At 45.4% G+C, this 27343-nt stretch overlaps 3 protein-coding genes across 4 annotated transcripts in view; all 3 read right to left on the reverse strand.

Moving 5' to 3' along the window:
• Positions 1 to 1311: 1311 nt before the first annotated feature.
• LOC311316546 (tubulin alpha chain) lies at positions 1312 to 4354 on the reverse strand. The gene is made up of 4 exons (XM_084447421.1): positions 4316 to 4354; positions 2826 to 3048; positions 2528 to 2676; positions 1312 to 2429 (listed from the first exon to the last, which is right to left on the reverse strand). Exons 1-4 carry the CDS (start codon positions 4316 to 4318, stop codon positions 1452 to 1454), a joined length of 1353 nt encoding a protein of 450 aa, XP_084303547.1. The 5' UTR covers positions 4319 to 4354; the 3' UTR covers positions 1312 to 1451.
• Positions 4355 to 11725: 7371 nt separating this feature from the next.
• On the reverse strand, positions 11726 to 18392 carry LOC311316176 (tubulin alpha-1A chain-like; the record flags this gene model as incomplete). Of its 2 annotated transcripts, XM_084446977.1 has the most annotated exons (5): positions 18285 to 18392; positions 17178 to 17339; positions 16656 to 16878; positions 16384 to 16532; positions 15093 to 16200 (listed from the first exon to the last, which is right to left on the reverse strand). In XM_084446977.1, the coding sequence occupies exons 2-5, from the start codon at positions 17178 to 17180 to the stop codon at positions 15220 to 15222; spliced, it is 1356 nt and encodes a 451-aa protein (XP_084303103.1). In that variant the 5' UTR covers positions 17181 to 17339; positions 18285 to 18392. The 2 variants fall into 2 exon arrangements, with proteins under 2 accessions (XP_084303104.1, XP_084303103.1); XM_084446978.1 differs by lacking the exons at positions 15093 to 16200; positions 16384 to 16532; positions 17178 to 17339; positions 18285 to 18392 and adding exons at positions 11726 to 12706; positions 12811 to 12959; positions 13067 to 13187 and having other exon boundaries at positions 16759 to 16872.
• A 2294-nt stretch (positions 18393 to 20686) lies between these two features.
• The window catches only part of bin1b (bridging integrator 1b), a gene marked incomplete at its 5' end in the record, with an annotated part of 17825 nt that continues 11168 nt past the window's right edge, over positions 20687 to 27343 (reverse strand). Inside the window, 7 exons of the mRNA XM_084446503.1 lie at positions 20687 to 20818; positions 21163 to 21264; positions 21358 to 21414; positions 22635 to 22865; positions 24626 to 24710; positions 26820 to 26875; positions 26973 to 27048. Coding sequence (XP_084302629.1) covers positions 20717 to 20818; positions 21163 to 21264; positions 21358 to 21414; positions 22635 to 22865; positions 24626 to 24710; positions 26820 to 26875; positions 26973 to 27048 — 709 coding nt within the window. The 3' untranslated portion in view covers positions 20687 to 20716. The remainder of the gene's footprint in view (positions 20819 to 21162; positions 21265 to 21357; positions 21415 to 22634; positions 22866 to 24625; positions 24711 to 26819; positions 26876 to 26972; positions 27049 to 27343) is intronic.

The raw sequence follows: 27343 nt of genomic DNA on the forward strand, positions 1-27343 counted from the left end.
AAGAGCTATTCAATACTTTAACATTAATTACCAACATCTACAGTAGATCAGCTACTGACAGTAAGGCAGACAGCCATTACAAGGGTTTCAGAGAGGTGAGGAGGGGAGTTGGGAGGGTTGTCAGGTAGCAGTCCCCCTGACTCCCTGTTCTTAAATCCGATTGTTTACATAAACTAATCTCAAATCCAGCACTTTCAACTTCCTGCTTCTTTCATTTCACTGTCATTGAAAAAAATTACAAATTTTGTGTTCCATTCAGAAATCATGAAAGAACAATGTGATTGTTGTTGTATACCAAGCAAATCAGAAAAAGGAATAAAAAATATTAAGGTATGAAATGCCTATTTTGTAACTGTGGTATAATTAATAAAAATGTTTGTGCTAAATGCTGTAATGTGTGAGTGTGTCTTTTTCTGTTTGGGCAGTTTCAACATATTTTTATTTTATAGATCAGCGCGTGCGACATGTGACAGGCGAATGCAGCGTTGGCGGCTCTATTCTGAACATCCTCGCTGCTGTGGTTTTCCATGGTTATGAAACGGTTGTAATGGCTCAATTTGCATAGTCTGCTTCCGTGACAACCGTGACCCCTCCCCTAACTTTAGCATGTATAATAAGAAGTAGGCTACCAGTGCTTTTAAATATATATATATATATAGATTTAACCCTTATTTTACCAGGATTATTCCCATTGAGATTCAGAATCTCTTTTACAAGGGAGGTTTTCATATGCAATAGGAATAATGTGAGTACCCCTCCTCTTATGAGAGGAGTTTCATCATGTGACAGTGGTATTCTGAAGCATTTGACTTCATCCTGATGTAGGTCACAGTGGGATTTATCGTCTACCATTTAACGTAATACACGTTTAATCTCGCTAGCAATGTTGTTCAGTCTAGCAGGTGAACCACGGGATTAGACTGTAGTCAAAATGGAGGCTGATTCAGTCTACCATTTTTTTCTAACATTCAAATTACATTTCTATACCATTTGTTGAGAACCTCAGCTTTGTGTAGTCAGGAAACTGTAGGTAGCACACTGTAGATCAGTTAACTTATTTGCTAACATGCGTTTGTGCTACACCATATAGCACTGAATACATCACAAGTCCACTTGTAAAAATACTCACTTCTATGTCAGAGTTTCTGGATTTGGCATCCTTAAAATGTTCCTGATCTCTGTTACTACATAAAATAATTAAACCATTAGCCATGTAGTCTCTTGTATGCCTGCTACATTGGTACAACAAAACACAACACAGAAGTAGGCCAGTTTTTATTTTGTTTTATTGCAAAATGTTTCATGGTTGACGTGAGTGGACAGAGAGGTTATTTTAGCTCAGTGTGCTGAGCCTACACTTAATGTAAATGATTAAAATACAGCTAGTCCATTAAACCCTTTAAATATCTGGATATTGTAGATTAATAGAGCATCAGAAAGCTGGAGATGTTTTAGTACTCTTCTCCTTCTTCATCCTCCTCTCCAACGCTGTCAGTGCCCACTTCTTCATAATCCTTCTCCAGGGCGGCCATGTCTTCTCTGGCCTCAGAGAACTCTCCCTCCTCCATGCCCTCTCCTACATACCAGTGCACGAAGGCTCTCTTGGCGTACATCAGGTCAAACTTGTGGTCCAGCCTGGCCCAGGCCTCAGCGATGGCAGTGGTGTTGCTCAGCATGCACACAGCTCTCTGGACCTTGGCCAGATCTCCTCCAGGGACCACAGTGGGGGGCTGGTAGTTGATCCCCACCTTGAAGCCAGTGGGACACCAGTCCACAAACTGGATGGTGCGCTTGGTCTTGATGGTGGCGATGGCAGAGTTGACATCTTTGGGCACAACGTCACCACGGTACAGAAGACAGCAGGCCATGTATTTGCCATGTCGGGGATCACACTTCACCATCTGGTTGGCTGGCTCGAAACAGGCATTGGTGATGTCAGCAACAGACAGTTGCTCGTGGTAGGCCTTCTCAGCGGAGATAACTGGAGCGTAGGTGGCCAGGGGGAAGTGGATACGAGGGTAGGGCACCAGGTTGGTCTGGAACTCTGTCAGGTCCACATTCAACGCACCGTCGAAGCGGAGTGAGGCGGTAATGGAGGACACAATCTGGCCAATGAGCCTGTTGAGGTTGGTGTAGGATGGGCGCTCAATGTCTAGGTTTCTGCGGCAGATGTCATAGATGGCCTCATTGTCCACCATGAAGGCACAGTCGGAGTGCTCCAGGGTGGTGTGGGTGGTCAGGATGGAGTTGTAGGGCTCCACCACAGCTGTGGACACCTGAGGAGCTGGGTAGACGGCAAACTCCAGCTTGGACTTCTTTCCATAGTCAACAGAGAGACGCTCCATCAGCAGGGAGGTGAAACCAGAACCAGTACCTCCACCGAAAGAGTGAAAGATGAGGAAACCTTGGAGTCCGGTGCACTGGTCGGCCTGAAGGAAAGGAAGGAGTAATTAAGTTATGTTATAACTTGGGTTAAGTTGGGTAAAAAAACAAAAAGGTTTAATTTTGACAAAGTGAAGTTAAATACCAGTTTGCGAGTTCTATCCAGAACCAGGTCGATGATCTCCTTGCCGATGGTGTAGTGCCCGCGGGCGTAGTTGTTGGCAGCGTCCTCCTTGCCTGTGATCAGCTGCTCAGGATGGAACAGCTGGCGGTAGGTACCGGTACGCACCTCATCTGAGGAAGACATGGTAGCAAATAACTGGTTAAAATCGAGTCTTGAATTTGCTCATGGATGACAGAAAAAAGACAGCTGTTCTCGTTGGTAAATGTATTAGAAATGTATTAGAAAATGTAAATGTAGTAGAAAAGCTTTCTCGTTTTACCGATGACAGTGGGCTCCAGGTCCACAAAGACGGCGCGAGGCACATGTTTCCCAGCCCCGGTCTCGCTGAAGAAGGTGTTGAAGGAGTCGTCTCCCCCTCCGATGGTCTTGTCGCTGGGCATCTGGCCGTCAGGCTGGATCCCATGCTCCAGACAGTAGAGCTCCCAGCATGCATTGCCCATCTGGGCTCCGGCTTGGCCGACGTGCATGGAGATACACTCACGCTGCAGAGAAATCACAGACAGTTTCAATGTTTGTCTCCCCAGAGAAGGGTCCCTGATGAAAAATATTTAACCCTCTGATATAAACTCTCCTCAATCAAGCAATTAAAACCATCTGTCATATAAGACAGGGAACTGATTCATCAGATAATAATGCTTCCTTTTGTTCTGCTCTTCAAACATTTCCAGCTGCTTGCTGCTCATGACTATGATCTAGAGTTGCTCATGTTGATGTGTAGCCTACAACAGGCACACATAGGTAGGGGTTTATTAGGGCCTAAATACCTGATAATAGTCCCTTCTCAGAGCATAACCTTTTTGATTCCACTGAGATTCAGTAGAATGTATTACTGTGCTTCAAGTTCACCAACAGCATTGTAGGATCAACTGTACATTTTGAAAATCACTGGTTGCGTCTCTGGTAGCCCTAACCTTGCCCCTTTTTAGGCTAAACCGTTCAACCGACAGCTAATTGAAGGGTTGCTTCTCAACTCCGTGTCCGTGGCTCCAATGCCAATGCTGAGTCACAGTGAGCTGCGACTGCAGCCCCTAAAGACGGATCTAGCCCCCCTCCCCCATGGAGACAGCAGCAGCTCAGTGCGACCGGCCGGCCACTCCCTACCCCTCCCTGCTCTGCTCAGCAGAGCACGCTGCTTTGTGTAGCCTAACGCACAGACAGCAAGATATCAGATTGCCTCCCTGAACAGAGGCTCACCCTTTTCTTTTTTTCTGTCTGCGGGTGGTCAATATTAAGGATTCCCATTAAGGACCCACATTCACCAAACATCAATTAAATTCAAATATGTATTAGACACACTCCATACTATTTAAACCATTTTTATGCGGGTTAATTAGTCTGTTAAAAGATTTTCTTCCCCTAAATAAATCACATACCGCTGACCGCAACATTTTTATATAGTCTGAGGAAACTGCGCCAGTTGTCTGGCGTCAATCCCACATGCTCCGTCCTCATCTCTTTCTCTCTACCGCGGAGTGAGTCCTTACTGCAGAGACCACCCATCACAGCTTTAAACGATGCTACTACGCGTTATGAATAGCCTACACTATAGGGGTATTCGTTTATGAAGAACTAGCCTTAATACTTGCCAGATATTTTAAAAGCATTTAAAGATATAGATTAGATTAGAGATATGGCCTATATATGCTATTAAAATACCGATTAATATAAAAATCAAAGACATTTAATCCTCCCTCCGTAATTTTGTCGGAATATGATTAAATATTTAAACTGCTAAATTTCAGATCTTACCATTTTGCCAGATTTTTCCTTCTTGCCGACGTTGAGGATTCGGAGAATGAAGGCTGTAATGGAGCAGAGCAGCCGAGGCGGGGTTTTTATAGCGCGTCTGGAGGAGCGAGACACAGGAAGCTGGATATTCTCTGCAGGCGCGAGCAGAGTTATGGGCGGTAACAACTGGACTGCACAAAAAATGGTCTGGCCCGTCTTCAAGCCCACCAAGGGCAGAGTCAGATACTGTAGAACTAACTATTTAAATAAAAAAGCACCCGCTCTACTCATTCCACACACCAACTGCCCACTTAACCAACAATATTAATTATATTTATAAAGCACTTTTCATTGAGAGACAAAATGCATATTAATGTTAACCTTATTGAAGGCTAACAAACATACAAACAATGATATTACAATGTTTGGAACTTTAGAAATTGATAACATAAGAGCTGAAGGCAAAATCAATCTAAACTAAATTAAATTAATGTTTACTGGTTTGTAAATTAAATTAATATGTCATCTTTAATTTACATTTGTGTTGGTTCTAATTAATTATTATTTTTTGTAAGATGTTAGGCTATACAAAGTAGAAGAAGGCCTATAAGGCTATTATTTAGCTCTAATGCTGCAAACTGCAATTTGATTTTATAGCCTAAAAGGTGCTCGGAGAGCACAGACCTCCAGCTCATGAATGCATTTCGTCAGCATGTGCAGCTGTTGAATGTGTAAGTGGACAAAATCAACAGACAGTGATTGAGATAAGAAAGAAAAGCAGCAATGTCTATCCCTCTCTCTTTCTCTCTATAGGCTATCATCAGAACCCTTTAGGTCTAGGGTATAATAAAAACTCAACATATGTATTGACACTTTTATTAAACTATATACATAATTGACTAAATACTATTAAAAAAAACTATAGACAAGAAAAATAAATTCCCTGGCCTCAAACTCTAAACCTGCTGTTTGTTGGAAGGCTTGCACCCTGTCAAGGCCTCCACCCTTCTGATGGAGCTATAGTTTCTGTTGCTCTCAGCTCTGATCGCTTCTGGCCAAATAGTAATGAGTTGATATGTCTCACGCAGATACAGATAGATATGTTCTTATTATTTGTGTCAACATACTGTTCATCTGTGAGCAGTGGTGGTCAGTGGGAAGTATTATAACTCCTATGTTCTTTTATTCTCCCTAGACTGTTCTTTGTCTAGATTTTTTATGTTAAAACTAAATGTTTCAATAAACTTTAAATCATAAAAAATTGGGTTGTCAATCAATTAAAAAAATTAATCGAATTAATCACAATAATAAGCTGTGATTAATCATGATTAATCACAAGTTTAAAATACAAGTATTTACTTGTATTTTGGGGAGGAGATTCTACATGTGAAAAAAATATTTCCTGTATATGAACATATCAGTTGTCGACGAAATGAAATGTATCCCTGCCCATTCAGACAACATTTTAGCCATTTGGGAAATGCTTTGCTCAGTTTTGCAAGCAGGACATGTTTGGTATTGTTGCATTCGTTAGGTCTAGAGCTTTATGCCAGTCCAATACCTATGTCTCTGTGACCTTCCCACATTGAGACATGTCCGTTTCAATCCCACCATTGACAATGAATGGGGGGAAATTTTCAAAAATGAATGCAGGAGTGTTCCGTCTGTGTGTGTGTCTGCGTGGTCTTGTGCTGTTTTCCCCTCTCCCCAGGTGTTCGTGTGTCCTGCTAATTGTTGTCCATCAAGTCTCCATCAAGTCCACCTGTGTTCCAGCTGTCTCGTCCAATCACCTGTCTTCCTGTCTCCTATTCATTGTGGCTTGTTGCATGTGTAGGGAACGGTGGAATTATGTTTGGTTCTGTTGTTCAGTTTTCTATATTTCTACTTTAGTTTTGACATAGTTGAGTTCTTTATGGTGTTGTGGTCCCATTGTTATTCTCTCCCTCGGTAGAAGGGCTAGGGGAAGAGACCCTGGGGTCTACACTGCATCACGTAGGTACCATCTGTCTAAACACACCAGGAAGAGTGAGCGCTGGTCCCTTCGTTATTGTAGCAGGTAGGCTAGTCCGGGCAGATTAGGTAGCTAGCGGCTAATTAGTATTCTTATAGGTAGGCTAGTTTAGAGTGCAGGGGAAGGTAGGGCTGTGTTTTGTTTGACCTCTGCTCACACGTATGAGGGGTGGAAGTAACAAAAAATAATAAATAAATATGTTGTCGATTAAAATGCAATTGAATTAAATGTGTGATCGATTAAAATGCAATCGAATTAAATGTGTGAATGATTAAAATGCAATCAAATTCAATTAGTCATTAAATTAATCATTCAATTATTCATTAAATTAATCGTTAACCTGCACTTTTATCATTTGAGTACGTTCATTAAAAGTGTGCTTTCATCATTAGTGTGCTTTTATCAGTAAACTGCACTTTTATCATTAGCGTGTGCTTTTATCATTAGTGTGTTTATCATAACAGTGTGCTTTCACTTTTATCATTAGACTGCGCTTTTACCCTTTCCCAACACACACCACTCTAACGATAAAGCCTTTATCATTAGACTGGTGTGTGTTGTATGTGTCAATAACCTGACCACGCCCACAGGCGTACATCCAGGCTATCCTTGTCGATTGGACATGTCTTTTTATGAAAAATGTCATGCGCATGACCGCAGTTTTCAAAAAATGGCGCAGGCAGCCTCTGATGTGCAGGGTTTTATTGTAAATAAACTTCGAGTCTGTCGAGATCTTGCTATCAGCGGCTCAAGCGACGACGTCCTCCTTTTCAACTTGGAATGGCTAAAATGTTTTCTTGTTAATGCACAGGCTAGCGGAGTTCAAATAAATCCAAGGGTGGTCGAGCTAGTAGCTGATGCTACAAGTGAACTTCTAACGTTACAGCTAACTGAAGCCAGTTTTTCCCATTGACGTACATGCAGACAGACGTGGTTTAGTAGGGAGACCACGTTTAAACATTTCTCAGGAAACGTTGGAGTGGTTTGTCAATTGCGGCTATTCCGCCTTTGGAATAGCTGAGTGCCTTGCTTGGAGTACACCCCAATACCATCAGACAGTGGCGATTCTAGACCTTTTTGACTGGAGGGGGGGCACAGAGATATGCCAATTCAGTTGTTTTTTTCTGCATGCGTGCATGTGAAGAAGCAAAACACACGTTCCCAAAGCACAAGTCATACCTACAAGCTATAGTGGCCTAATTTTTTTTTTTTTTTTTACAAACTGTATATTTCCACCCACTACAGGAATCACAATAATTAAAACGGTTTTAATAAACTTCACTTTAAGCGCCTACCATAATTTGTACTCACACTGGTTCCCCAGCCTCCTCAGCACACACATCACAGGAATGGTCCATATTTGTCATGTTTTGTGATTGAAATGTCAAAATCATGACACCAAACAAATGTAATCATGTGTCCACTGTCCATAATGTATTATTTTAACATGGCACCTCCATATTTAGGCTACATAAAAAATAAAAATAAATCTGATTACATGTCATTCAGCCAGTTTATGAACAACAATACTGCAGCAGCTGAATACGTCTTGCACTAGACAGCAGTTAATTGAAAAAGGTCAAAGAGTGCCGAAATGCATATTTACAAAACTTGCATTGCTCCCTGCCACTTCCTGTAGGTTCTAGGCTACATACAGTGATGTGCACAGCCTGCATGTAAAGAGTCACCATTGCCAGCACTGTTGTTGGTAACCTCCCACGGGAACCAGATTTTGCAGAACCTGCCGCTGCTGCAGAACAAGCCCAAATGACACCATAAACCAATCTCCATCCAAAAGCAAATGTTAAAATGAAACTGTTCATTGTCTGAAATTAAACTAACCACAATCTCATTGACATGATCAAGGTAATTAAATATGTTTACCAATGGGAAGTCTGGAACTAGCAGGATTTTGCCTACCCATGTGTAAGGCTGGAGACTCCAGCTACATATCCAAGCTGGCTCTGGCTGTCATCCTTATCATCACTACAAACAGTGCTGGCTGCTCTGGCTGCTGTCTTACATTTGAATGCTCTGATTTATTTTCATACTGTAAATAGTTGCATGACACACATCACTTTATAACACATTTCAGGGATGATAACTCATCTGGAATGAAAAAGGTGACAAAGAGCAAACCCATACACAAATCAAACAAATGACCAATTTTGGATTAAAAAACAGCCAATTCATCCCCTCCACCCACCTTTGAGTGTGAGTAGCAGCTGCATACTACTATCAATCTGATGACAAAATGGAGTATCATACTCAGAGTTCAATTCTAGTCCCACTCCCATGACAGGACAGCAGATTACCTTAAATTTAGCCTAGCAATCAGAAAAACTTTCGTTTTTGTAACATGTTTTTATTAAGGCTAATGTGCATTTCAGCTAGCTAGCTAGCTAGCTATCATAAAGCTAGCTAGCTGACTTTAGATTTACAAGCAAGTGGAGAGACGAGGATGACACTAGCTAGCTTTCATTAAATCGTGTTACAAAGAAAATAACTATGTTTTAACGTTTTAACTACTGACACACTCAAAAAAACATCTTTCTGAGGGGGAGTAAAAGAATATGTGAGACAGCCAAGTTCAAATACCTTCTAGTAAAGTTAGCTAACTGCTTGCTCCTGCATAAAGCAGTGTCCATGAGCTTCTGTGGTGGACTAAACCATTTTGTACATTTTGTTAAGGGGTGTGTAGGAGGCTCAACTATTTAGGGGATTAAAGATCAGTCTCTCAGACTATATTTTCAATCAATTTTAATTTAGTTATGACACTGACTCATTCATTAGAAATTACACAAATACAGACAAAATCACAGGGGTGGCACCTGGGCCACCCCCTAGAATCGCCTGTCTGGTCGCGGTCGCGAGACCAGACATATCCAATCGACAGGGATAGCCTGGATGTACACCTGTGGGCGTGGTCAGTTGATTGACACATACAACACACGCCAGTCTAATGATAAAAGCTTTATCGTTAGAGTGGTGTGTGTTGGGAAAGGGCAAAAGCACAGTCTAATGACAAAAGTGCAAGCACACTGTAATGATAAACGCGAACTCTAATGATAAAAGCACACTCTAATGATAAAAGCACACGCTAATGATAAAAGTGCAGTTTAATGATAAAAGCACACTCTAATGATAAAAGCACACGCTAATGATAAAAGTGCAGTCTATTGATAAAAGCACACTCTTAATGATAATAGCGCACTCTAATGATAAAAGTGCAGTTTAACGATTAATTTAATGAATAATTTAATTATTAATTTAATTAATAATTGAATTTGATTGCATTTTAATCATTCACACATTTAATTTGATTGCATTTTAATCGACCACATATTTATTAATTAATTTTTGTTACTTCCACCCCTCATACACACGGTCCTTCTCCCTCCCATCCATGTCTCTATCAGTCCCCGGTTTAGTTGTTATTTGTTAAACTATACATTGTTAAGTCTGAATGAATAATTAAGTATTGTTCTTGCATTAAAGTAGGTATACAGGATTGGGGGGGTAGGGGTAAAAGTGAGATTCAGTGTGTCTGCTAGACAGGCAGCAGGGTTAGATAGGACAGAAGTCCGGCACCTCTCTGCCCATAGCTTCATGGCGGGTGGGGTCTGGTGGTGAGGAGGCACATGAGCACAGGATGTGTTTAAGCATGCTAGGGGGCATGGGCATTAACAGGAATTTTGGGCCCCATGAAAAAGGTATTCAACTGGACCCCTTACGCATAATATATATTGCTCAGTGACAGCTGGCTTTCTGGGTCTCCTCCAAGCTGGGGCCCCATGAATAATCCCCCTTTCCCCCCTTAAATCTCCTGCTAGGGGGCAAGAGTTCGACAAAAGAGTAGCCCACTCAATATTTAACAAAACAAAGAGTAGCTTAGAGTGCTCTTTATTTTCTGCAGGGTTATTGTCATTCACAGGAAATGGGCGTGCACTTGTGGTGTGCTGCTTCCCTAGTTGTATTATGGATTGACTCAGGCATCGATTGGCCAGAGCTATGGCCAGGGGCGGTCGTTCTGAGGCGGGCACAGCTGTTGTTTTTGGTAAATAATGAGCCCGGAGGAGGGGTAAAGGTAGGCTGTGTTTTTTCTGTTGGCGGGAGCACAGTCGTCCCGTCTATCGGCGGGAGAGACTGTGTTCTATTTACAACACCCCTTCTCTTACATTACATCTAGCCTACTATACATTACAATCATTTAACAAAGCGTCGTACAGACTTATGTAAACCTTAATATGTGCATGCAAACAATATACTGCTAAAATATATATTAGTATTTGAAGCGCATTTTAACAGGCCAGTGAATTAAACAGGCCTAGAAACCTGGATGTCAGAGGAAAAGGTTGTTGAATGCAGTCGGTACAACGCGAGTGATCAGCCACAGAACTAAAGACCTGAACATGAATGGAATCTCTGTAAATAACTTGTGCAAACGGTTCCCTTTTCAGTCAGATGATAGGCTACACAAAGTAGAAATAATGATTATTTATTAATTATGTATGATTATTTATTTATTCATTAGCTTCAGTTACTCTGCAAACAGTACCTTGATTTCATAATAATTACACTTTTGTAAGACAATATCTTATTGTGGCATTATTGTTTAACTGCCATCAATAGTTGCTTTTTTAAGAAATTCTTGTGGTGAGAAAGGTTAGCCTACTTGGGTCAAAGTTCATTTTAGATGAGAGTTCTTTGAATACAGTGATGCCATCCATAAGCATAGAGGAGAGAGTGGAGTCATTCATTTGATAGTAACATTGTGTGGAAAGCATGGAATTGTGTTGAGTATCGTATTAAAGGCCGTTTCAGACGAGGAGCGATATCCGCGCATTGTAATTCATTTTCAATGAGAAAGGCGAGCGGACAATTTGGGAGCCGCGGACAATCTGGGGCGGAGCGGCAAGCGGGCGCGACCCCGTGAAATTGTCGAGCGCGTGCTCGTTTCGTGCACACGCCCGTGACAATTTCACGGGGTCGCGCCCGCTTGCCGCTCCGCCCCAGATTGTCCGCGGCTCCCAAATTGTCCGCTCGCCTCTCTCATTGAAAATGAATTACAGTGCGCGGATATCGCTCCTCGTCTGAAACGGCCTTTACTCTGACACCAATGTCAGCTCATCACATAGAAAATAGAGAAATGGATGGCAGTATTCAAGGTCTAAATACTATATTTAGACACTAATGTTGCTCCCCACCAAAGTGCATCATTCCCGCATGTTTTTTAAATGAATAGATTAAGCCATTTTGAAACAAATATCTTGAAAAGTTTAGGTTTATTTTACATATCATTAAATTCATTTAGCAGACACTTTTATCCAAAGAGGCTTACAATAATTGCATTTAACGTAGGATAAATGCAATAAAAATATTACATTAATGTTGTAGATCTTTACGGATGTTGTTCAGTACTAGTACTCCTCTCCCTCCTCCTCTCCCTCATCTCCAACGCTGTCAGTGCCCACTTCTTCATAATCCTTCTCCAGGGCGGCCATGTCTTCTCTGGCCTCAGAGAACTCTCCCTCCTCCATGCCCTCTCCTACATACCAGTGCACGAAGGCTCTCTTGGCGTACATCAGGTCAAACTTGTGGTCCAGCCTGGCCCAGGCCTCAGCGATGGCGGTGGTGTTGCTCAGCATGCACACAGCTCTTTGGACCTTGGCCAGATCTCCTCCAGGGACCACAGTGGGGGGCTGGTAGTTGATCCCCACCTTGAAGCCAGTGGGACACCAGTCCACAAACTGGATGGTGCGCTTGGTCTTGATGGTGGCGATGGCAGAGTTGACATCTTTGGGCACAACGTCACCACGGTACAGAAGACAGCAGGCCATGTATTTGCCATGTCGGGGATCACACTTCACCATCTGGTTGGCTGGCTCGAAACAGGCATTGGTGATCTCAGCAACAGACAGTTGCTCGTGGTAGGCCTTCTCAGCGGAGATAACTGGAGCGTAGGTGGCCAGGGGGAAGTGGATACGAGGGTAGGGCACCAGGTTGGTCTGGAACTCTGTCAGGTCCACATTCAAGGCACCGTCGAAGCGGAGTGAGGCGGTAATAGAGGACACAATCTGGCCAATGAGCCTGTTGAGGTTGGTGTAGGTTGGGCGCTCAATGTCTAGGTTTCTGCGGCAGATGTCATAGATGGCCTCATTGTCCACCATGAAGGCACAGTCGGAGTGCTCCAGGGTGGTGTGGGTGGTCAGGATGGAGTTGTAGGGCTCCACCACAGCTGTGGACACCTGAGGAGCTGGGTAGATGGCAAACTCCAGCTTGGACTTCTTTCCATAGTCAACAGAGAGACGCTCCATCAGCAGGGAGGTGAAACCAGAACCAGTACCTCCACCGAAAGAGTGAAAGATTAGGAAACCTTGGAGTCCGGTGCACTGGTCGGCCTGAAGGAAAGGAAGGAGTAATTAAGTTATGTTATAACTTGGGTTAAGTTGGGTAAAAAAAACAAAAAGGTTTGGGCTAATTTTGACAAAGTGAAGTTAAATACCAGTTTGCGAGTTCTATCCAGAACGAGGTCGATGATCTCCTTGCCGATGGTGTAGTGCCCGCGGGCGTAGTTGTTGGCAGCGTCCTCTTTGCCTGTGATCAGCTGCTCAGGATGGAACAGCTGGCGGTAGGTACCGGTACGCACCTCATCTGAGGAAGAACATGGATTAAATTACAGTCATCATCTTTCAAAATATATTAAAACCACACTCAGAATCATTTTGTGTAAAACTGTAGGGCTACTTTTATCAATTTACCGATGACAGTGGGCTCCAGGTCCACAAAGACGGCGCGAGGCACATGTTTCCCAGCCCCGGTCTCGCTGAAGAAGGTGTTGAAGGAGTCGTCTCCCCCTCCGATGGTCTTGTCGCTGGGCATCTGGCCGTCAGGCTGGATCCCATGCTCCAGACAGTAGAGCTCCCAGCATGCATTTCCAATCTGAGCCCCGGCTTGACCAACATGGATAGAGATGCATTCACGCTTGAAAGAGAAAGAATTGATCTGGTCACGTGGCTGTTGATGCCTTAGATGTTTTAAGAAAGCTACTTACAACTAAGCTTTGCAGCACAGGTATACAGTATAACTCTAGAGTTGAACAAAATATTTCAATTGAAGCTTTCCAAAGTTTCCTTTAACTATAGTAGGCCTAAAGAATCCCATTTGTTGTGACCAGTTGCATTTTTTTTGTATTGAGTGACATTCAGTAGCAGTGTCAATGGTAAAAGTACACCAAAAGCTTTCTAAATGTAGGCCTGTCTGTTAGCTACTCAGTGAAGCCCTAATTGATAATACAATATGTTCTTTGGTCTTGCATTAATATGTGTACCCACATGATGAATAAATGTAAAATTGGTCCTCACCATGTTTGCTTCTGTTGAAGAGGCTGGCGGCTCAGGGCTGAGTTATGTGGCTCGGGACGCTGTGCCAGGTGCACGAGCGGGGAGCCGCTTTATAGCTGCACAGGATCGCTAGGCAACGGCTGAGCATGTTGTGGTAACCGGAGAACTTGGATAAACCGACACCATTTCGGTTTCTTGACAGAAAGCGAGGCACGAGAACAAAGAGAGACTCGATTGCTATTCTGCGTGTAGTCAAGGAATGGTTGCTGCCCTGAGACCGATGGGTAACCAACAACAAAGTCCTTTTTTAATTGCGGTGAAATGTGACCCACGTGTATTCAATCTTTGTCCACCTTGCACGACGTCTAGCCTGTCTACTCATCTTGCTTCTGCCACAGATTAGACTGGTCACAAGTGGGCTAAAGGCCTTGACAATAGGCTACTGAAATTGTGCTTCCTTCTGTAGTTGTTGATATTCGCTTTCAACATTTTAACAGAAGTCTGCATAGTTTGTTCATACATGAATAATTAAACCTTTATTTCATGCAACATTGTTCAAATTTACAGCAGGAATCCTCTTGGGGTCCATTTTCTTAAGGTCATGTTGTCCCGTTGCCCAGAGGAAAGAAAAAGGATACTCCCTAGTGACCTGACTATTGTTACAGGAGATCTAGTTACGTCACCATAGCAGCTGAGTTTGGTTTACAATGCAAATGTCCCCATAGGGCGAAAAAGTGCCTGGGGACAATCTTAGTGGCCAGCTTCCTTCCAACCAGGAGTTATATGAGATCATTAATAAAACCTACCCATTTGTAACAGAACCCTGTTTGTGTGAATGGTCTGCATAGTTATAGGTATTTGTTGTAAGCCAGTGTTGTCTACTCTAGATATTTTTTTGAAATGTTTTGTTTACCATTTAAATACAAAGACTGCCTGCTTCATGTGTTTAAAACTAGATAAAAAAAAAAACTGATAGTGAATAACCATGTGTAAGGAGGACTCAAACCTCAATCTCTTTTTGGTCGTCTTTTAGTTACTTTAATCTTACCTCAGGAACGTGTGTTTGGAATAGTGTCAGCTGTGCATGGCAGCTTGTTTCATGTAAAGACAGACCTCTGGTTTGGTGGTCAACCAGGAGCTGACCCTAGCTAATGAAGTGGTGTTTTTATAGCCATCAACAGCTTCCACAAAACAATCTCACACTGTCGGAGGGGCCAGGGAAATTACGACATAGTTAACATCAGTGTGTATTGACTGATCGACTAATTGTCACCATGTCACTGTCATGTCACCTTGTCATGTCTCCATGTCATTGTCATCATGATTGCCTAAATATTAGTGACTTGCTTTGAGGTATTCTTTTTATCATAAATACCAAATGAATGCTTTTTGTGCCAGCAGAACAAATGATCAATGTAAGGGATTTACTTGCCTGTATTTTTTTATTAGGTAATATATCATTACATTGAAACTGCATTGTTGCATTGCTCTGGTTATTTTAACAATTAAAGTTGGCATACAGTACACTCAGAATCATGGTAATATAAAGGAGGTTTTCAGATCTGAAACTTCTAGTACTCCTCTCCCTCCTCCTCTCCCTCATCTCCAACGCTGTCAGTGCCCACTTCTTCATAATCCTTCTCCAGGGCGGCCATGTCTTCTCTGGCCTCAGAGAACTCTCCCTCCTCCATGCCCTCTCCTACATACCAGTGCACGAAGGCTCTCTTGGCGTACATCAGGTCAAACTTGTGGTCCAGCCTGGCCCAGGCCTCAGCGATGGCGGTGGTGTTGCTCAGCATGCACACAGCTCTTTGGACCTTGGCCAGATCTCCTCCAGGGACCACAGTGGGGGGCTGGTAGTTGATCCCCACCTTGAAGCCAGTGGGACACCAGTCCACAAACTGGATGGTGCGCTTGGTCTTGATGGTGGCGATGGCAGAGTTGACATCTTTGGGCACAACGTCACCACGGTACAGAAGACAGCAGGCCATGTATTTGCCATGTCGGGGATCACACTTCACCATCTGGTTGGCTGGCTCGAAACAGGCATTGGTGATCTCGGAAACAGACAGTTGCTCGTGGTAGGCCTTCTCAGCGGAGATAACTGGAGCGTAGGTGGCCAGGGGGAAGTGGATACGAGGGTAGGGCACCAGGTTGGTCTGGAACTCTGTCAGGTCCACATTCAAGGCACCGTCAAAGCGGAGTGAGGCGGTAATGGAGGACACAATCTGGCCAATGAGCCTGTTGAGGTTGGTGTAGGTTGGGCGCTCAATGTCTAGGTTTCTGCGGCAGATGTCATAGATGGCCTCATTGTCCACCATGAAGGCACAGTCGGAGTGCTCCAGGGTGGTGTGGGTGGTCAGGATGGAGTTGTAGGGCTCCACCACAGCTGTGGACACCTGAGGAGCTGGGTAGATGGCAAACTCCAGCTTGGACTTCTTTCCATAGTCAACAGAGAGACGCTCCATCAGCAGGGAGGTGAAACCAGAACCAGTACCTCCACCGAAAGAGTGAAAGATGAGGAAACCTTGGAGTCCGGTGCACTGGTCGGCCTGAATGAAAGCAAAGTGAGGGGTATTTCATTTTCCAAGGACTAACATTAACTTTAAGTTTGATTTCAAGTGTGGATATAGAGTAGCAGTTACAGCAGCACCCATAATATCTTTATTCTGCAAATTAAGTTGGGTAAGAAACAAAAAGGTTTAGGCTAATTTTGACAAAGTGAAGTTACATACCAGTTTGCGAGTTCTATCCAGAACCAGGTCGATGATCTCCTTGCCGATGGTGTAGTGCCCGCGGGCGTAGTTGTTGGCAGCGTCCTCCTTGCCTGTGATCAGCTGTTCAGGATGGAACAGCTGGCGGTAGGTACCGGTACGCACCTCATCTGAGGAAGACATGGATTCAATTACAATCATTGTCTTTAAAAATATATTAAAACCACACTCTGAGAATCATTTTGTGCAAAATTGTAGAACTACTACTTTTCAGTCAATTTCAATCAATTTACCGATGACAGTGGGCTCCAGGTCCACAAAGACGGCGCGAGGCACATGTTTCCCAGCCCCGGTCTCGCTGAAGAAGGTGTTGAAGGAGTCGTCTCCCCCTCCGATGGTCTTGTCGCTAGGCATCTGGCCGTCAGGCTGGATCCCATGCTCCAGACAATAGAGCTCCCAGCATGCATTGCCCATCTGGACCCCGGCTTGGCCGACATGGACGGAGATGCACTCACGCTGGAGGAGAAGGGGTCAGACAGAAAATTCGGAACTAGACTAAAACAAATCTTTTGGCCGATTCATTGCAGTGCTTGCAGAGTTTACCTTAGACTTGGTGCATAAATAACATAAATTATTCAGATTATTGATTACAAACGTTTCATAATATTTTTTTTAAGAGAAATGTTATAGGCTACATTATCAATATAAAATATAAACTACAAGTTAAATTATACACATTAATATGTTGTTCAGAGAATAATTCTTCTTAAGGCAAGGAGCAGATCAATTTTTAAATGAATGATAAAAAAGCTTACCATGATAGCAGTTTCTTGCGGCTGACGTTAAGGATCTGCTTGAGAAATCGCTGTGCGTCTCCTGTAGCAGTTCTTCAGTATTTGAAGAACTTGTCCGTGGTAACGAGGCTTGTTGTTGGTTACAGAAGGCCTAATCCTCTGTTTGTACGATCAAGTCTCCGGCTGCAAAGAGATAAGCCAATAACTCAGTTCCAGAGCACACAGTCCTGTCACACACCAATAACCACTCGTTATTCAGAGCTAATGTTTAACCCTGACTATCCTACTGGCTCCACCTTATAGCACAAACGGGGTTACCAGGACATCCGTCAACAAGCTGTAACCTACTCAACCACAAATGTTTGCAAAGTAGCCTGATGCTCTCACGATGCGATCTCCTGAAATAAGGAATGTGATTTAAGTAGCGTTCCTCCCCCACGGCCCTGCTGGCTGATCCATTGTTATTGTAAAGTCACTGCACCTCTCCCCTCCCCCGACTCCCCGCCCCGCCGCCTGGCTGTTCCCCGTTGTGTTTCACGCCTGGATGACTGTGTCCTTTGGTTACGACCATAGGTAGGCCTACTGCCGCGCCATTCTTATCCTTATCCTATCTCACAGTCAAACAGGCTGCCGTCGTTTGCATAGTGTTAGAAATGTAGAACGTGCTAGTTACAAAAGAAGAACAATTAGAACGAATATATCGTCAAGCTGCCATAGTTGGCATGTTTCGGTACTACAACATGTTGATAAGTAGGCTTATGGTGCATTCGTTTATAACTGGGAGGTGGCAAATTGCGACTTGCTACTAGGAATTATTAAATAAAACACCTCATGAACTCGCACTTCCTCGTCGCAAATTCGGTTATGTTTCTCAGCCCCCAGTTGCTCGAATGCACTAGATATAACTAGGTAACTGTGATATAATGGTATATAGATATAACTAGGTAACTGTGATATAATGGTATATAGATATAACTAGGTAACTGATATAATGGTATATAGCTCGAATGCACACAGGTCGGAGGTAGGTATTTTGCCACTTGCGACTTGCCACCTCCGACCATAAACGAACGCACCATTACCTATTGTATAACCGAACACACAGAGGAAGGTATCATGCCTACTCACCACACAGATGCCCGTATTGTATTTGAGAGTGGAATGTGTAACTGGCGGCAGGCAGCTCCCAAAGACTAGCGGCCATGAAAGAGCATTGTTTAGTCTCGAAGGTTCCAGCCAAGTCGCCCCGCCCCCTAGTGTTGTAAGGCAGCACAGGTCCCAGGAGAAAAGGAACCAGGCCAGATATGTTTGTCTTATGTAACTAGGAAACCAGACTCATTAGCAGGCTACAACAGTTGAACTGACACCATCACAACTCTCAACTGCCATCCATAAATAAAGAGGCCTCTTAACTAGGTTACTGTCTTGAATCTTGAACAAATCGATAGTTGGGGCGACAGTTGCCAGGACGGATCAAATTACAACAAACATCTTGTAGGTCTAGCATAACAACCCATTTCGACCTATGGTGGTTTGATGTTGTGATTGTAGCCTAAGTTATAGGCACTTATAAGATATAATACATTGTACTGTGCCTGCAGTGGGAGTCAGGCATGAGAAAAAGCTGCATATTGTCTGGTATGTTGAATCCATCTTTAATGTTTTAGATTTAATCACAGACACATTTTCCATTGATAGGCAGTACATTAGTGACTCTGTAACATGGTGTACTCATGTTAATTTCCAGCAACATTCAAGAGTTTTCCATCTTTGGTTTTCAGCAGGATGCAAAATGGTGGTAGAAAATCGACCTGTGGCTTTGCAATTGAGCAGACTGAGTGACCTGGACAGAGTAACTATCACTTTGACCAGACTAAATGTTTCAAAGCCTTTATCAAGATGCCAATTTTATGCAGCTGTAGCTATTAGTCTCCAGCTACCAATAACATATCCTAGAAATGTTAAGATATCATAATTGATTCTCAGCATTACAACAGACTTTACTAATCTTAGAACCTGACCTGAGTTCTAATTAAATGTGACACCACAGAGAGGACACATGTTCAGTGATCCTGTGGTTCAGAGGCTGTCAACACAGCAGTGTTCAGGAATCCCTTTCATAGTTTCACAGCGTGGAGACTTTACTCCTTAGTCCCTCTGTTTAGGAGTTGGGCAGGTATGGAGAGAAACTGAGAGAGAAATAGACAGAGGCAGGGTAGAAAAGCATTCCTCAACGACCTACATCACCCCTACCAGGGCCAATGGGACAATAAAGAGGTTACATATAAGGTCACATGGTATATGAACAGACACTTTTTTTTGCATCCCATAGAGCAATAGAGAAATAGAACAGATTAGGAACAGGGCAAAATCTGACAGATCTGTGAAAGAGAAAAGAGAGTCCCTTTAATACTGGATCTGTGAAAAGAGAGCCCCTTTAATACTGGCAAGTGTGCTTCGCTAGGTCATTGTAATGTCTCAGAATCAGACTCATTAGTTCTGAAATGTATAGCCCTATACAAAACCATAGCATATCTACCTAGCCGTTTCAAACAACAATGTGATGGTTTAACTTCTTCCAGTACATGTCTGTAATGCAGTAGTAACAAAGCCACACACGTCTCTAACCAAGTCCTAACCCTATCAGCGTAAAGACAAACCAATGTTCATCATGATAACATTTCAGTCCCTCTCAACACAAGGCCAGACCTTGAAGACATATCAAGGTCATAGTCTATCTGTTGGGGTACTCCCCAAGGCTCTGACCCAGGATCTGTTCATTTTTGTCTTATTCATAATCAGAACTGGGACAGTGAGAGCCGATACCAGAACAGTGCCCGTCTCTGTCTCTGTCTCTGTGTGTGTAACACATTGTAACAACTAAGTAAATGCCTACACAATAAAATCAACCATACAAGCAACTCTGTGGCAAATTCTTAAAAGATTCTTGTTAGTTAGGTCTAACGATGTTCTGACATTCGTACGATACATCCGTTGTTAATTCCCTTCTCTGTACTCACATTCTGTTCTGGTTTGTGATCACCACATTCACAGAGCAAAAACATAAATAAATATTACAAATCAAAACAACAACAAACAAGTGTGCGGATCAGCTAAAATGTAGGGTTGCTCTAACTGACATCCCAGAAGTGGCTGCTCATTATCCTTCATTTGACCTTTGGCAGGAGAGCGCGGGGAGGGGGGGGGGGGTCAGGTGTTAAAAATCTCAGGGCATTAATATGCATACTGTAGTATCACATTTAAATCTGTTTAAATCATTAAAAGTTACATTCAGTCCCCAGTCATCTGTGTGTGTGTGTGTAGGAAGAACATTGATTAGTTTTATGACTTTCACTGGCACAGTTCTAACACGAGAATCAATCATGTAATTACGACATCACCCCTGTATCCCAAAGCATAACGCTCAGTTCTTATCACGTTATGCCACATTTGATACAAAGATAGAAGAGTGGTAGTGTTAATGTTTCTTTCCTGGTAGTGGTATACCCCTATATATATGTTGAGAGGGGGAACGGTGCAGGTGAAATGGGACCTCCAGCTCATAACTTTTGGGTAAAGTTCTCAGGGAAAACCCCTTTGACTGACAGGTTCTTATGCTCCAGCCAATGAGATTCCTTCACCCCAATGAGCCAACCGTCATCCTGCAGAAACAGATGATTACATGAACAACACCATTCAGGAACCAAGATGATTAACTGTCATAAAGGAGTAGGAGTCCTTGTTTAACCCTCTAACCCCCTAACCATCTAACCCTCTAACCCCCTAACCCTCTAACCATCTAACCCTCTAACCCCCTAACCCCCTAACCCTCGAACCTCCTAACCTCCTAAATAAGCGGGTAGGGGGGTAGGGGATTAGGGTTAGGGGGTTAGAGGTTTAATGGAGAAGCATATTCGAAATGATCTTCTTGTTTAAATGTGCATTGTTTATGTACAATAAGCGTAAACGATATGGAATATGACCGATTTGACGACTCTCCACTGACCTGTTCGTCGGGTTGGTCGAAGGCCAGGACCAGCACCGCGTCACCAGCCTTCATGTCCAGCTCGTCCCCGTCCGTGGCTGCGTAGTCATGCATGGCTTTGACCTGGAACAACAAGCAGGGGGTCAACCGCGGTCCCCTGATGTTGGTCTCTATGGTTACCCAATCTCGGTAGTCAACAAAACCCCCCCGACCCACCTTGTAGAGGAATCCTGCAGGTAGCTCCGCCCCTTCAGAACCATTGGTCACTGTGGTCTGGGAAGCAGAAACACACACTGCATATAAGACCGTAAGAAGCATAAGGTTGCGTGTCCACCGACAAGCTGTATTTTAGAGCTGGCGCTGTTTTCTCGTAGTTTACAATCAGTAATGAGCTCTAGGGCGCTATAGAGACGAGAGCTGTGTTCCAAGCGCTTTTTAGCGCTGTGAGTTCTAGGCTTTTTTTGCAGTTGAAAAAAGTAGAACTTTTTGGGCTAGAGCGCAGGCTGTAAAAGGCTGTTCTGATGACGACAGCGGTCGGTTTTTGGCAAAACTGCAGAGACAGCAAACGTTAGCACTAGCTAACATTAGCTAGCTATCTTAATCAGGCTAGTTAATCTGCAGTCTGCAAAAACACGACACTCATTGCTAACGTAGCTGTAAAACATGGCCTGGCCAGCTCTAAACCCCAGCTCTAGTGCGCTCTACGCAGCTGTAAGCTTGGCGCTGTTCAGCTACATACAGCTTGCCGGTGGACACACACCCTAAGAGGTCGATGGATACCGGTGCTTTAGTAGCAATGTTTAGAGCTCGTTTATGCAGAGAACAGAGGGTGAGTCACATTATTGTTCCTGTGTCAGCAGAGTTCTGCTTCCTGGACGCCACTTACCCCTGCAGTGTCTGCTGCAGCTTCTGCTGCGTCAGCCTGTGTGTTTGAGAGAGAGAGAGAGAGAGAGAGAGAGGAGGGGAGAAGAAGAAAGAATCAATTACAGAATCTATTACCGACTCATTTCTGGGAAAAAGGGAGATGAGAATGACCAGTGGACGTGCCACCAGCATAGATACGTACATGCATATAAACACAAAAGCGCACACACGCACACACACACACACACACACACACACACACACACACACACACACAGTAAACGCACATTCTCTCATTTTAAAACAAAAGAAGAGAGAGACAGAGAGAGAGAGAGCACCACGGTCAGTGTGTTTACACTGGGGTTATCGCGGCCCACTCACAGCCGTCCAATCAAGTGTGTGTCTCAGGTCTTTGTCTCCCATCAACTACCAGCTGCGCACCTCTGGCCCATCCCACCCCCCCCCCCCTCCCAGCGTCTGCGCTCCCCTCCCACTGCGGTTGGCCCGGCCCGTCTGGCCCTCCGTAGCCAGGCCAGAACCATCATCTGGTTCTACCCTCCATCGTCTGGTTCTACCTGGGTCCCTCCATCGTCTGGTTCTATCTGGGTCCCTCCATCGTCTGGTTCTACCTGGGTCCCTCCATCGTCTCCCCAGCCGCCCCCAGACTGTGCTGCCTGGGCTCCCTCATCCTCGTCCCAGGCGGGCTCAGGGTAGGACTGGGGGGCGGCGGGGGCGGCCGGGTCATCATCCCAGCCCGCCTGGCCGGCGGCAGCGGCGTCCCCCTCGTCGTCCCAGCTGGGCTGGGTGAAGGTCTGGGCGGCAGGGGCGCCGTCGTCATCCCAGCCTCCCTGCTCCTCCTCCTGGGCGCAGCCCTGGGGGTCTCTCTGGGGGGGGGGGGGGGGCAGGAGGGAAGTGAAGGACGGAGTGGGGGCCACACGGGAGCGACATGGTCGGGGGAGCGTTGGGGAGCGTTGGGGAGCGTCGGGGAGCGTTGGGGAGCGTCGGGGAACGTTGTGGAGCGTTGGGGAATGTTGGGGAGCGTTGGGGAACGGACCCGAGGGTTCGTTGTTGAAGGAACAACAGGGCATGTAGGTCCGTGGTCATGGGGGCCCAGGGTATGTGGGTCAGGGGTCAGGGGTCATCGGGGATGACAAGAGGCCAAAGAAGGGGGATACAAGAGAGACGGTGAGCGCTGACATGTGAGGGCGGTCAGGATCTCTCTCCCTCCTGGACCCGCATCCTTCCTGCTTCCCTCTCTACCGGCCCCTAGTGCTCCATACGAGTCCTGCATACCCACAATCCCCCACAGTCCTGCATTCCCACAATCCCCCACAGTCCTCCATTCCCACAATCCCCCACAGTCCTCCATTCCCACAATCCCCCACAGTCCGCCATTCCCACAATCCATACTGCATGAGCAGAACACAATCCCCTCCTTGTGCCTAGGCCAGGCTCCCCGGACAATTAGCTCAACATCTGACGACACACGGCACGGACCAGAATGCATTGTACCGGGGAAGAGACCGCTGGCCCGTGGGGGGTGAGCGTGAGGGTGAGGTTGACAGGGTGAGAAGAGCAGCGTGATGCTTACCTCCCAAGAATCCAAAGACGCCGCCTTCCGTGAGGCAGAAAGAGACGAGAGAGACCGGGGTGAGATCAGCGTGAGCAGAGCGCCGGTGTCTCTCACAGGACCCTCAACCCACACACCTCGCTCAGAAAGGCCTTCGCTCAACACCTTTCATCCACCAGACATAAACATTCTGTATTCATAAAAATTACATACAGTAAATACCGGAAGGCAATTTGATACTACGGACGGATGAATGAACCGGACTCAACGGCACGCTGGTTAGGCGGTTTTTGTTTTGTGTTGCCGGGCGGCAAAGCTGCTTTTCAGGTGTGGAAGAGGCGGGACCGATCAGATCAGTCCCCATACAGAGAGAGAGTCAGTGTGCCAAAACAATACACTGACCCAGGGGGGGTGAGGTCAACACAAACAAGGATCCTGTTGCAGAATAACACACACACACACACAGGTCTGGTCCTCATTTTTCTATGAAAAAAACACACCACCTGGTGTGTGCACTATTCCACAATGGACTCCCTGAACTTTGACCCCTTGACCTTCCCTGACCTTGCCCGACCTTGTGGAGACACCCACCTTGGGGGCCGGGGAGGTGGCGCTCTGAAATAGATCGAAGTCCACATCCAGCAGGCTAGTCACTACCTGCTACACACACACACACACACACACACACATACACACACACACACGCAAGAGAGGGAGAGAAGCAACCTTCGTTTACTGTGGGACGCTACCGGGAATGAGAGAGAGCGTTACTGGTTCTAGAGAGGATGAGGAGGGGTGAGGAAGAGGAAGGTGACACGCTAGCTAGGTAGCGAGGAGAGGAAGACGTCTGGCTGAAGAAGGTGGATCAGATTTGTTCTTCAGTCAGGTGGACGGGGTGATGGGACAAAAAGTGAAGAAGATAAAGAGGAGGAGACGACGACGGAAGAGAGAGGGAGGTCAAACATCCGTGCCACGACTCAGAGCGCCCCCATGTGGACGCTGAAGAGATGAGACTGGACCCTGAGAGGCTGGTGGAGGGGGGGGTCTGACCTGGGCAGCGTGACCGCCCGGCGCTGAGGCCTCCTCAGACAGGTCAATGATGTCCTCCTGTCTCAGGTCCTGAGGGGACGAGGCCCTGGGCGCAGGGCGAGAGGGTGGACCTGACCTCGACTGAGGAGGCGGAGAGGACATACAGTACACACACACACACACACACACACACACATACACACACACACACACACACACCCACACCCATACACACACACACACACACACACATACATACATACACACACACACACACACACACACACACACACACACACACACGTACACACACACCACCACACACACACACACACACACACACACACACACACATTCAGACACAGCACACAGGTTAGTAAAACACACCAATATATTAGAATAAAAATAGATCCCCAAACCCAGCTGAGCCAATTCGTTCAACATTAGACACCAACACACACACACACACACACACACACACACACACACACACACACACACACACACACACACACACACACACACACACACACACACACACACACACACACACACATACACCACAGTGACCAGACAGGACAGAAACACACACAAAGAGTGGATTTTACCTTGGCTGCAGAATCAGGGGTTACACTGTGATTGGCGTCCTCACTGAGAGAGAGAGAAAGAGAGAGAGAGAGAGAATGTGTGTGAGAGAGAGAGAGAGAGAGAGAGAGAGCGTGAGAGAGAGAGAGAGAGAGAGAGAGAGTGAGAGAGAGAGAGAGAGAGAGAGAGATGGTATTAGTGACTGACTGATATCTACTTCATGCTGTGATGAAACAGTTCAGTCAATAGTCTGTGTGCAGTGGTTCCCCTTGACCAGCAGAGGGCAGCAGCTCGATGCAGTCCCCCAGGGAGAGCAGATTAACCCTGGAGTAAACCTGCAGCCACGTCAGCTCCAAAGACCCCTGACCCACACCACATGCACACAACCAGGTTAAAAGCCATGCTGAATATAAGGGTGAACATTATAGTGAACATGCAGTGTGAAACGTGACACACATCTCCACACACTCGATCAAGCGCGGGACAGCGTGTGTGAGGAGGGGTGAGCAGCATGCGTGAACACAGACATGCATACGTCAACACAGACATGCGGCGTCACGTCATACACAACCTGAGCTACAGACGGGCGGCTCTCACGGCTCAGCCAGGGTCAGTATCTAGCAGAGAGTGAGACACAGGAGGACACGGGGACAGACGTCTCACTCGGACACACAGTAGCCAGTTGCGTTATGAGCTCTGGTTATTCTCTCAACTGTTACCTCTTCACGGGGGTCGCAGGCTTCCCTCCCTTTCTGCAGGGGGGGGGGTGAGGTCATTTGATGTATTATACACACTATTATATGCTCTTTACACACCCCCTCCAATAACATGACCATCATGAAATTGGACCATCATTTTCTTGCATTATTGTATTCATAAAAGGAGCAGTACCTGAAAAATCATGATCATATTAACCCTTTAAATACGACCGCATCACCAAAAAAAAAAAAAAAAAGTCTTAAAAAAAAAAAAAAAAAGGCCAACACTTCCTGAAAGCTGAAGCACATGCGCACAGGCCAGCGCGCAGACTGGCTATTCTCCAGTTCACATTCTCTGCGCTACGATCGTTGTTGCTGACGAATGACGACGACAATATTCTCGGCACCAACAACGATCGTAGCGCAGAGAATGTGAGCCGGAGAATAGCCAGTCTGCGCGCTGGCCTGTGCGCATGCGTGCTGGAGCAAGTGGGGAAAGGCGTGTAAAGATCATATTACAGAGGCTAAAGACCCCGTATTTGAAAACAACAACAATGCCTCGCGTTGAGGAATCTCAACTGTCGATTCATCCAATCTGATTGATGAAAACAACCGTTTAGCGGCCGAAAATAGATTTTGAGAAACTGCATTCTCGGTGCCCCGATCACCGTCATTACATGGATATACTGGCTCGCGCTGGATTTTAAATTTCTTCTACAGGCCTCCGAACTACACCAAAGTGATCTCGGTGAGTCAAACTTCTTATAATATGTCGTAAATAAGGTCCAGGTTGTCAAAAACGAGCATTGCCCTTTAAGTATAGGTGTAGGTTATCTTATCTAATTGGGCGGGTACATAGTACTTAAGTGGTCAAGTACACACTTCCCTACAAAACGTTATTGTTGATTAAACAGCCAAAACAGCGGACTCACTTGATCAGTCTCTGTTCTTCCAGTTTGGTCATGATGTCATTCAGGTTCATATTGAGCTGGAGGCACAGAGAGGAGCAGAGGTCAACCAATCGAATCGTCCCGCGCCCCTGTCACGCACTGGGGTCCACTCAGTCCCCCGGACAACCAGCTCACCTTGCCCATCTCCTTGTGGAACTTCTCCTGGTACCCGGCCATACTCTGGAATGTGTTAACATAGAAGCCAACACGACTGAGGAGGGAGAGAGAGAGAGAGAGAGAGAGGGGGGAGAGAGGGAGAGGGAGGGGGAGAGAGGGAGAGGGAGGGGGAGAGAGAGACGGGGGGAGAGAAAGAGAGGGGGAGAGAGAGAGAGAGAGAGAGAGGGAGGGAGAGAGAGAGAGAGAGGTTGGAGGGGCAGAGAGGGAATGTGTTACTGTAATATTGTGGCTAGCGTGTGTGTGTTATGTAGGTGTTTGTGTGTGTGTGTGTGTGTGTGTATACAGTCAAGCTGGAAAGTCTGCACACCCCTTTCACCTTCTCCACGTTT

This window comes from Borostomias antarcticus (assembly GCF_949987555.1).
Source record: "Borostomias antarcticus genome assembly, chromosome: 12".
NCBI classification, from domain to species: domain Eukaryota; kingdom Metazoa; phylum Chordata; class Actinopteri; order Stomiiformes; family Stomiidae; genus Borostomias; species Borostomias antarcticus.